General features: G+C 51.3%; 5 protein-coding genes across 5 annotated transcripts; 3 read left to right on the top strand and 2 right to left on the bottom strand.

Moving 5' to 3' along the window:
• Window positions 1-41: 41 nt before the first annotated feature.
• Window positions 42-645, bottom strand: tim17_1 (Mitochondrial import inner membrane translocase subunit tim17; the record flags this gene model as incomplete). Its single annotated transcript, XM_014683892.2, has 3 exons — window positions 42-83; window positions 152-505; window positions 571-645. The coding sequence occupies 3 exons, from the start codon at window positions 643-645 to the stop codon at window positions 42-44; spliced, it is 471 nt and encodes a 156-aa protein (XP_014539378.2).
• Window positions 646-1,753: 1,108 nt separating this feature from the next.
• G6M90_00g080460 (uncharacterized protein) lies at window positions 1,754-2,263 on the top strand (the record flags this gene model as incomplete). The annotated part of the gene is made up of 2 exons (XM_014683891.1): window positions 1,754-1,813; window positions 1,871-2,263. The coding sequence occupies 2 exons, from the start codon at window positions 1,754-1,756 to the stop codon at window positions 2,261-2,263; spliced, it is 453 nt and encodes a 150-aa protein (XP_014539377.1).
• Window positions 2,264-3,017: 754 nt separating this feature from the next.
• On the bottom strand, window positions 3,018-4,703 carry MSS116 (ATP-dependent RNA helicase MSS116; the record flags this gene model as incomplete). The annotated part of the gene is made up of 1 exon (XM_014683890.1): window positions 3,018-4,703. One exon carries the CDS (start codon window positions 4,701-4,703, stop codon window positions 3,018-3,020), a length of 1,686 nt encoding a protein of 561 aa, XP_014539376.1.
• A 1,916-nt stretch (window positions 4,704-6,619) lies between these two features.
• Window positions 6,620-8,248, top strand: himC (Cytochrome P450 monooxygenase himC; the record flags this gene model as incomplete). Its single annotated transcript, XM_014683889.1, has 2 exons — window positions 6,620-7,748; window positions 7,824-8,248. 2 exons carry the CDS (start codon window positions 6,620-6,622, stop codon window positions 8,246-8,248), a joined length of 1,554 nt encoding a protein of 517 aa, XP_014539375.1.
• A 761-nt stretch (window positions 8,249-9,009) lies between these two features.
• G6M90_00g080430 (uncharacterized protein) lies at window positions 9,010-10,153 on the top strand (the record flags this gene model as incomplete). The annotated part of the gene is made up of 3 exons (XM_014683888.1): window positions 9,010-9,355; window positions 9,412-9,540; window positions 9,606-10,153. The coding sequence occupies 3 exons, from the start codon at window positions 9,010-9,012 to the stop codon at window positions 10,151-10,153; spliced, it is 1,023 nt and encodes a 340-aa protein (XP_014539374.1).
• Window positions 10,154-11,069: the final 916 nt, after the last annotated feature.

Raw genomic sequence — 11,069 nt, 5'->3', positions numbered from 1 at the left:
GATAAACGCGACGAGGCAAGGACGCAGGGTGGTTGAGACGTCTATGCAAGAGCGTGTTCGTTCGTTGGCGGAGGCGCAGGCATCTAGTAGTTGCAAAGTCAGAAACATGGGCCGCTTAACGTGTTTAGCAGAAGGAAGAGTATCAGCCCACCTCCAATTTTGTGCTGCCCGCCATCATCTTCTGGAACCCAATGCCCACGCCCTCGATGACGGCAAGCAGCACGGCGCAGCCGATGGCGCCGTTCCTAGCAGCCTTGAAGCCGCCCCTGATGGCGAGAGAGCCTCCCGTCATGAATCCCGCGCCGATGGCGTTCCACGGGTCCTCCTTCCTTCGCGCACCCTTGATGGCGCAGTCGAATGTGCTGAAGAGGCCGCCCCAGACGCCAAAGTTGCCTCCTAGCACCGGTGCGCGCATCTTGACGGCCGTCATGGCCCCGATGCCTCGCTCGCCGTAGGGGCTGTTTCGGAACCCCTTGATGCCGTGCCATAATGTGCCGCCGATGGCCTGTGGGGAGAGTGAGTCGGGGGTCGGGCAGCAATTTGATGCGACGGAGTCGAGGCGTGACTTACCCCCATGGCGAAAGCGCCTCCGAAATCGTTCAAAATCACATAGGGACACGGGTCCCTTCCATGATCGAGAGCCATTGTACCGCGGATGAGGAGAGGGCAGGAGGGAAGCAGGCGGAAATCCCTATCGGAGATCGTAAAGGAGATGGTTCAACTGTGACGTGGTTCATGCTGCGATAAGATTTTTTTTTTTGGTGGAGCCACGGAATTTTGAGTGCCGAGTCGGCATCAAGTACTGCCTACCCTAGACTGGTGGGGCTTGAGCTTCGGTACAGGCCACATCCTCCAATCACGCTTCTTCCATGGCACCAGACAGATTACCGACTCGATCGAGAACATGACATGGAATAACTTGCATGCCTTCATACATCCCCAAGTACACCTAGGTGGCGTTTTAAGTTGCAGTCGATGAGCAACTATGCGTGCAGTTATTCCAGGCTATCCAGCCGTACGATGCCAACGGGTAGATCTTCTTGGGCTCCGTAGCAACTACTTCGTCTCCATTTAACGGACAGATTAGCTTTTGTATTTCATCTGCGGAAAGCCTTTATTGTTATGGTTTTGCGTGGGACTCACACTGAATTCTCAACTGTATTACATCGTCTATATCTTGTCTATTATTTCTCGTGAAGCAGAGATGGATTTGACAAGGCGTCTTTTAACATCTCGGTCCTTCTTATTCGAGTGTACAGATTTCATGGATACACATGACTTTCAAGGCAAAGGCCCAGGAGCTAGGAACCGCGAAGCTTATTACATAGTCTACTGCAAACCAACTCGACAAGGTATTCTACAGCACCTGACTGCTTGAAATGTACCACCAAAATCGTACAGCAACGCCAGTAATATCGCAGGTCACAAAGCTTCGAAGCGGGCGGTTGTTCATCCGTTCGTGGCGCATGGCTGAAAGAAGACGACGCCACCATGCGATATTGCCCCGGTCATTCGATAAGCATCAAGCCTCCTACACTTCCCCCTTGGCCGTCGTCCCGAATCGCACGACATTGGCACGGCCTCTGCCTTATTCCTGTCCCGGTGTTCCGGCTGTCGCGCCCCGGAATGCCAAACGTATAAATACTACCAGTCGCTTGCGACGCCGTGAAATTTGACTGGGTGGCACAAATGTCGATCTTGGAATAACACCGATTCCTCAAAAAAGGCCTTGCACAATACGTACATGTGTACAATGCCTTCCATTCACACTGAAGTCGAGATTAATTGTTCTCCGGAGCAAGTCAGAAAAACCGTAGGTATACTTTTGGTCCCAGAGGCATATAAAATGTACAAGGCTGACGGTTTCTAGTTTCTTGACTTCTCATCCTATCCATCCTGGCCCACAACGTTCATCAAATCAATCGCACCAGTTGATCCAAACAAGCCAATTGAGGCAGGGTCCAGGCTTACCATTGAGCTAGAGGGAATGTCCATAAAGCCAATCGTAGTGACCAACTCGGCTGATGAATTCAAGTGGGTAGGCAAACTCTGGAACATGCCTGGACTCTTCACCGGCTATCACTACTTTAAATTTATGCCCAGCGTGAAGACGGCGGGTGCCACGACATTTGTGCAGGGCGAGGATTTCTCTGGAATCCTGTCATTTCTCATGGCAGAGGGGTCCAGGTTTGGGTCATCAACCAAGAAGGGGTTCGAAGGGTTTAATCAAGATCTGAAGAAGAGGTGTGAGAGCCGGAACTAGGATATCCTTTTCTTGGACATGGCTAGTACATTTTTGGCTTGAACTGTCTATATAACTATATGAGATGAGTAGTGGTGTGTGGATAGAAATGGCTATTTCACGTTGTGAACAAAATAGTTCATGGGGGGGTACTCGATAATCTCAGTCTTACGAATACATAAAGGGGAAAACCTACATTTGGTAGCGTCCCTCAAGCAATGTTCTATCGAATTCTCGAAGACGCATCGTACAAGCCTCTCTGTTTCCAGCCTGCCAACCTCCTTGCACATGTCCCAACACAAGGGCTAGCTGAAGCGCAGCATCAGCAACCCCTGGTACACTTGGCGTCAGCGAATGTGTGACAAGGATTCAATACAGAAGGCTTGGAGCAGAAGGGCTCAACTTAATAATAATCTCAACGGGTCTCCAAGGTCTTTAGTTACTAAGAAAAAAAAAGTAACTGCTTTATATATATAAAAGGAATACCTAGGCTTAAATCTCTTACCCGGGCACGTATCTAAGCTGTGTAACTAATAAGTCCCGTATCGGTGACGCCCCGTTATTAGGCTTCACGATCTGTTGGGCCTTTTCCGTGTAACAGAACGCTTGAAATATCGGAAGTTGCCCTAACAGACATTGCATAATCGGCGATAGGAAACGGTCTTTGTTATACTGACAAAGCTATATGCCTGACCGAGCTCCGTCTGCTGCACTCCATTGCGGCCTGCACCTCCCAAATCATCATCCAGGCACCCCGATCAACGACACCTTCTTTCTATCGCCCCCCCCTAGCAGTCCTGCCTCTAGGCTTATCAGGCACAACATTGAGTCCCCTCGTGCCTCTCAGTCCCATCTTCCCGACAACACCCTTTTGAATAGGCGGCGTCTCTGGCGTGCCCAGCCCATCGCGCGCAAAAATGTTTGCTTGCCTGACAAGCTCCGTTTTGTCCCACCTCAAACCCTTCATATGGTTGTTATAATATCCCAGCCACGCCTGGTATATCTGCGCCTTTTGATCCTCCTCAATGGTATCCAGAATCCGCTCAACTTCATCAGCAGACGATACATCTGCCTCATGGGGTATAAAGGTGAAATTCTTTAGGGTCCACTTCGGGAAGAACGATTCTGCCTCACAAATGAGGAAAATACCACGTCCTTCAGCATTGGCTCGTGCCGTGCGGCCAAGACGGTGGATATAGCTCTCCTTTTCCGAGGGGATACCGATTTGGAATACAGTCGTCACGCCAGGAAAGTCCATGCCTCTGGCAATGACATCCGTAGCTGTCAAAATAGCAGATGGTGCTTCGCGGTAGTCATTCGTGATCTTGGTTCGCTTGTTCTGCGTCATTCGGCTGTGGAGTGTAGACACGGGTGGCAAACCGGGGATCCTAGACAAGACATGTCCGTAGAAGCCAGCCTGCGCAGCCGTAGGAGCGAAAACAATGGCCTTGAAGTTGTCGTGCTTGGCGGCTTCTTCCCTGATGGCGCCGACCATGCCTGCGGTGACGGATGCAAACGTGGGCACCGTGATGAGGACTTGTGGCACGCGTTCGTGCGTGTTGACTTCGCCTTCGGGAATGGTGGAGATGAATTTGTATCCCGTCGATAGGACAAGGCCAGCAACCTTGTTGACGCGCTCGGCAATAGTGGCTGAGAACAACATGCTCTGTCTGTCGACCTGTTTCTTGTCGGGCAGCTTGCTGACGATTTCTCGAAGGGCAGGCACAAACCCCATGTCGAGGAGTCTATCGGCTTCATCTAATACAAGCGTATCCAACTCCCGAAAAGCCCATAGGATATTTTCATTGGACATGTGGTCAATGAGCCTGCCAGGCGTGGCGATGAGAACGTCGCAGCGATCAAGAATTTGCTTCTCTTCGCGGTCCTTGTTTGTGCCACCGATGGCGGTGCGCACGCGATAGTCGGGCAATCTTTGGAGTAAAGAGGTGGCTTCCTGGGCAATCTGCAGCGCGAGCTCGCGAGTGGGCGAAATGGCGAGGAGGGAGATGGCTGAACCACCGGGTTTCTTCTTGGTGATCATGTTCTGAAGAGCGGGGAGCAAGAAGGCGATGGTTTTTCCTGTACCGGTTTTGGCTTGGACAAGACAGTCGTGGCGACCTGGCGGCAAGAGCTCCCAGAGAGTGGCGGCCTGGACAGGCATCATGTGGTCAAATTTAAGGTCCTTGGTGATGGCTTCGGTGAGCGAGGGATGGAGGTGCTGCTCATCGAGTTCAGAGAACCTCGGCGTGTCGAGCGGAACGGCTTCTGTGAGGGGCGGCTTTGCATCAAATGGCAGAGGCGGCGTCTCACTGCCGTTGATGGGAGATGGGGTGTCGATGGGAGTGTCGTGATTTCTTTGCGCTGAGCTTCTTCCCGATGCCTGAGCATGGCCGCGTCGACGTCCACGGCCATGGTGGCCGCGACCACGGGTCTGGCGTTGGCCTTTCTGTCTGTCGCTCATCGCGAAGAGCTGAGAGGAACACTGCCTCTATGTGCCGCTCTCTCGATGGACTTTGTTCCTTCCGTACGTGGACGATGGCAGAAGGTCAGAAAGCTGGTGCCGGCTCACGGGGGATCTGTGATTCTGTCAAGGTCAAATTTGCATCACTGCTGACCCACTTGCGATGTCATGAAGTCTGGTCAAGCTGTCGTGCTGAACAGTCCACAAATCTGGCCAACAGCCACGTACGCGCCGTGCAACATGGCCGATATATACATGGCCAACAGGGTACTCCGTAGTTGGGTCTAAATTGGGCGAAAACAGTCTACCCTTCTGATAAAGGTGTCTTGAAGTTCAATTGAGATTGCCTGATCACTCATCCACCTTTATTTCATTGAGCCTGGGTAGGTCACGTGCACCCGCAGCAACGCCCTCTGCGATCCGTGTGATCTTTTCGCTTGTGCACATGTAAAAAGTCTTGCACATCTTGTCATTGACCTCAAGCCACTTATCCCTTAAACACTTAGTGGTAGCCCTTTAGATCCGAGTCTTAACATTATCGGACTATTTCCCAGTTAATAGTAACGGCGACTACTACAGAGATGGTAACGCCTACCCTAAAGGAGGAACTAGAGCATCAATTGATGACTTGTTGGGTTGGGTCTGGTACTTGGTGTGCAACGGTCCCAGCCATGGCTGCTTAATACTCGTACTGTATTGCCTGTGTGGATAGCAGAGAACGACTGGACCCGGCCTGCACCATCAATGACTCGTCTATGTCCTGCTTTGGGTTGTCAAATCCCTTTGAGTGCGCTAAGGTGCCACCTCCGTACCTGTCTCCACCCTTTTGCAATACCTTAACGGTACCTTTTTTTGTGGTGGGTTTACTAGATATTTAATGTACCTTAATGTATATTATGAACTATAGGTACTTATAATATTATACTAATAACATGTAAGCTAATATACCTTTTGATTTAAGATCTGTAATTGGCTCACATCCTTGCTCGCTACAGAATCGGCACCTTAGCGCACTCAAAGGGATACGAAAGCCGGCGCTGTGCCGGGTAGGATCCTCCCCGGATATGTCGCGGATGGTCGTGCAAGGTGCAATCCCGCGAATGATGTTTCCGAATGGACGCCATCCCGGACACCTCGGCTGCCCAGATCGAGGACAGGCTGCGGGACCAGCAAATTCTGTGGGGAATACGTCGCACATCGAGATGCATGCCAAGGGCGGGATCCTTACTGGTCTTGGTGGACCTCTCGTAACATTATGTCCGGCGAGAGGGGATCGACAGTTTGGGGCAATTTGGATGGCACCAGTGGTTGCCTGGACAATTGTAAGCCGGAGAGTTGGCGTGGGCATTGCCTTTTCATTTCTCTTTGCCCGTAGGGACATGGGACATCTGGAGGGAGCATCGTAGTCACCGGGGATGGGACAGACGCCCGCGACAGGAAAGGGGTTGAGTCTTTGACTAGGATTGACGGATGGGAGCGGCGTCAAGGGGGCACGGGAGCCACAACCAATCGACATTGCGTCTGGTCTGGTATGAACCTCGGTAGCCGCAGAGACGCTGGGCCTGTGCATCCGTCGGTTGGCTGGTGTCGTAATGTCCAGTCTGGTTGTCTCACAATAACTCGACGCGTGTCGTCCGATTCAGGGCCAGCGGGGACGCCAGGACATTGAACGGCCAACATTGAACGCTCATCCGCAACCTACTCAAGTACCAGACCAGACCAAAGATTGGCTTGCTCGCCATCGGCTGCATTGTTTGAACCCTGCCAACCCCGCAGCTGCCGGCTTTGTACATCCGTATGACGTGGGCACGGCTGTGAATGGCTTGTCGCGATATACGGCAGAACCCCCCAGCTCACACCCCCAAACCTCACCCAGTTCATTTGCAACCGTAGGCTTCGTACCAGACGTTTCTGTAATGGACATGCCCGCGGGTTCGCACCCAACGAGGCTGCTGGTATGGGCAGCCGTCGGCTTGGCCGTCATCTCCTTGCTTGTCCCCATCGCCAGGCGATTCTTCGTCCGGCGCCAGATTGCGCGTAGCCATGGCTGCCGACCGGTTGCAAAATCTGCCAACAAAGACCCATTCCTTGGCATAGACACAATACGTGCCAATCTGAGGGCGGCTCGCGAGCACAAAGCCCTCGAAACAAGCCGCGCGAGGACTTCCCGCTTCGGAAATACGTACACGTCGAGGCAGCTGTTGCTTCCCATCATCGTGACCGTGGAGCCCGACAACATCAAGACGGTCCTCGCGCTCAATTTCAAGGACTATGGCATTGGCCATCGTCTAGAACGCTTCAGCCCCCTCCTCGGGGCAGGCATATTCGACACGGATGGCGACCACTGGGCGGCGTCGCGCGCTCTTATCCGGCCCAACTTCACCAGAGACCAAGTAGCCGACTTGGCCTTGTTTGAGAATCTGATGCAGGACCTCTTTGCGCTTATTCCGCGGGATGGACAGACCGTCGTCGACCTGCAGGACCTGTTCTTTCGCTATACAATTGATTCTGCCACCGAGTTTCTGTTTGGACAGTCAGTCGGCAGTCTGAAGAAGACGGCCAAGACGGAGCTGGATTTCGCAGAGGCATTCAATTATGCGCAGGACGCCATCAGGATGCGCAACATCCTGGGACCGCTGGCGAAACTCTACAGGGATCCCAAGGCCGACAGATGCAATAGGATTTGTCGCGAGTTTGCCCAGCAATTTGTTGACAAGGCCGTCAGCGAGGTTTGGTCAGAGGGCGACCCGGCCGAAAAGCAACCATCAGCGGACAAGTCCAAGACGCAGGGCGAGAAATACATCTTCCTGCGCGAATTGGCAAGGCGTACATCGGACAAGCGCCGCATCTTGGACGAACTTCTCAATGTTCTCCTTGCCGGTCGTGACACCACGGCCAGCCTACTCAGCAACATGTTTTTTATGCTTGCCAAGAATCCGGCCATCTGGGCCAAACTGCGAAATGAGGTGGCCGTGCTGAATGGGCAAGTGCCAACCTATGAGATGCTTCGTAGTCTCAAGTACTTGAAGTGCTGCATGAACGAATGTAGGTACAGATAAGACGGCATGCGTCCGTCTCCATCTTGTCGTCTTCTTCTTCTTCACTAACACGACTCGCCAGCGCTACGCCTCCACCCAGTCGTGCCCATGAACTCTCGCGAGGCCTTGCGAGATACTATCCTGCCAGTCGGCGGTGGGAGTGACGGCCTGTCACCGGTATTTGTACCCAAGGGCACGCACGTCGCCTATAACGTGTACGCGATGCATCGACGGGCTGATTTCTACGGACCGGATGCAGATGAATTCCGCCCGGAGCGCTGGGAGAGCAAGGAGCTGCAGCCGCGATGGGAGTATCTGCCTTTTAACGGAGGGCCGCGCATATGTGTCGGCCAGCAATACGCCCTGACCGAAGTGGGATATGTTACTGTCCGCATAGCACAGGAGTTCCAAAAGCTGGAAAGTAAGGATCCGGGGCCGTGGGAAGAGTCATTGACGCTGACGCTTTGTTCTCGAAATGGAACCAAGGTTTGTCTTGCGCCAGCATAAACTCGACAACAGGGTCTCTACTCCGTGCTGTATTGCACAGGTTTCATGAGCTCTATGCTAAATTTACGCTTGTGTTGGAATCATTTCATTACATAAAATTTAAATGACTGGATCCCCGGCAGATTGTGTGTAACGTTTGGAAATTGGGAATGTGTCATTTGTCGTCTAGCTACTCCGTACTCGCCATCTATTATAGGAAAGAACTCTTTGACAAAAGTTCCCTGATCATTGGCTAGTCTACCTATTCGACTTTATTAGCGTATCATAAATACTACATCGTACCGGTTGCCTCTGTGTTTCTGTAGCATTGACATACTAGATACTACCAGTATCCCACCAATGCCGAGTTATATCAGCTTGCCTCCCACCGGGCATCCAATGTAGTGGAATTGGTAGCAATAGCTGCACCTCCGCATTTGGGGAATCATTCCCCCCAAACTTGCCCGTTTAGGGAGGTGTGCAATGCCTTGGTTCTGATGGGTGGCCGTCCGAGCGCAATACCCTCATCCAACGTGGCTGCGGCATTGCGTACCCCCAATGCTCGTGTAGTATTCTATGAGTGACCCTGGGATGGCCAACACGGCCGGGCTTCACGTACCGATATGCATGTTCCATGCTACGAGACATTGCCAGACAGCAGGTCTTAAAAGAGGCCGCCTCGCCCGCTGTACATGTAAAGGTATCTTGACTGTGGCCGCCAGACTCACCGTTGCAGAAAAAATTGCCTTGTAGACGATTGAAACTACTTAAACTTTATTATTATGCATACTTTTAGCCTGCTTTCCCTTATACTTGCCTGCCGTCTGGCCGCTGGCCATCCTGGTGAGGACCATGCGGCTGAGTTGAAGGCCCGCGGAGAATTTCTGCAGAACCATGTAACCAACTTGGATCACTGTGCTCAAGAACTAGAGGCCTCTGGTGTCATGAAGCGCGGCATACAGCGCAGATTGCACATGGTCAATAGGCTACGCGAAAAGCGTGGGTTGGAACCCCAGAGAGATGACAAGCAATCCAGAGACTGGGGTGCCATGGAGGCGTCCCATGCATCACTCTTCAAGACAACCGCGTCATGCGTTTTGGCCCCGGAAGAAATGGTTGGACCTTATTGTAAGATGCCAGTCGCTTTGCTATTCGAAGAGACTCTAATTTACCGTCAACGGTAGATGTCGCCGGCGAGAGTGTGCGGTCCAACATTGTCGAAACCCAACAGGGCATTCCTATGGAGATTGACGTTCAATTTATCGATGCAACCACCTGCCGGCCGGTGGAAGGGAAATATGTCGACGTTTGGCGTATGTTTAGCACGAATCTCGCACCACTCTTTCTATTCCATGTGCTAACAGCCGTGATTGTACAGAGGCCAATTCCACTGGAGTTTACGGCGGCGTCATCAACCGAGAAAACGGCAATGGCCCGGCCGACCCAAACAACCTAAAGAAGACCTTCCTCCGAGGTGTTCAAAAGACTGACAACGATGGGGTTGTAAAGTTCTCTACACTATTCCCTGGCCATTACGCCGGGCGCACCATTCACATTCACGTCATGTTACACCCCAATGCTCGGCCCTATCCCAATGGCACCATTATCGACACTACTGCTGCCTATGTAGGTCAGATGTATTTTGACCAAGACCTCATCTACTCTGTTGAAAACCTCCATCCATATGCGCAGAACCCCAACCCTCTGACACTGAATGATCAAGACTTCATTTTACGGCAAGATTTGTGGCAAGGTGGTAACCCATATATGCAATACAAGATGATAGGCAATCGCCTAGAAGATGGAATTCTGGCATGGCTAAGCTATGGTATCAATCCTGCAAAGCGCAGTCGCGTTACGCCAGTTGCAACGCGAAAGGGCAACCTACCGCGGGAGACGACAGACATGCAGAGGAATGAGATGTAGTGGGAAATCTTCCCTCCCGCTACTATATTGCCTTTCTGGTTATTGCACCAGTGGATTTCCTGCAGCTGACAAACAACTATGCGAACCGTTGTGTTTTATGAACTTGATAGCACTTGCGGGACGAGTCAGAGTTCCTTTTGCATTCTGAGACTTTTGTCACGGGCAGCAACACCAGCCATTATATTCTAAGTGGATGAATTTAAAACAGTGATGAGTTTACAAAAGGTGCGAGATTGACTATTCATTCCGCATATTTATTGCTAGTTGTACTGAAGATATATTGAACTCAACATACGGTGTTGCATGCCGGTGTTTCTTGTGCATGGTGGTTACACCGAGGTCACATGGCATAGCGGCACGGGCCGACGATTGAACTTGATGATAGTTATATAACAACTCAAAATCTCGTCGAGGCCTTAGGCTTAAACGCTTAAAGACTTACGGCTGCTTTATAAATGCTCTTATAAATAACCCCTTGTCGCAATCGTTGGCCAAGTGGCCACCGTGCTCAATATTCCGTAATATAAGACGTCACGTCAAGTGGGAAAACTATCTGTAAAACGTGTCAAGTCAATTAGCAAGAGAGCAGAGTACCTTTAAATTGAATAATTGACTTTAAGTCGCTAGAATAACTACAGAAACTGCACGTGTCCTCATTCGTCTTTTTGTTTTTGACCAACGTTCAGACATTGACCTCTTGATGGAGGATATATAGAAGACAACTGGAGCAAAATCGTTAATAATTCTTTGCTTATTATCTCATGCCATAGCAGTGACAAGTCTCTAATATAATAAAAGTGACTGCCGGGGAGGGCAAGGACTTCATCCAAAAGCTAGCTTACCTTTGAGGTTACAGTCCGACCTAGACTGGTATGCACTGGCAAGATACTTGACAGACTGCCGGATCAAGTTTGCT

This window comes from Metarhizium brunneum, chromosome 4, assembly GCF_013426205.1.
Source record: "Metarhizium brunneum chromosome 4, complete sequence".
Taxonomy (NCBI): Eukaryota; Fungi; Ascomycota; class Sordariomycetes; order Hypocreales; family Clavicipitaceae; genus Metarhizium; species Metarhizium brunneum.
The sequence above is the reverse complement of the archived record's forward strand: the minus strand, read 5'-3'. Positions and strand labels throughout refer to the sequence as shown.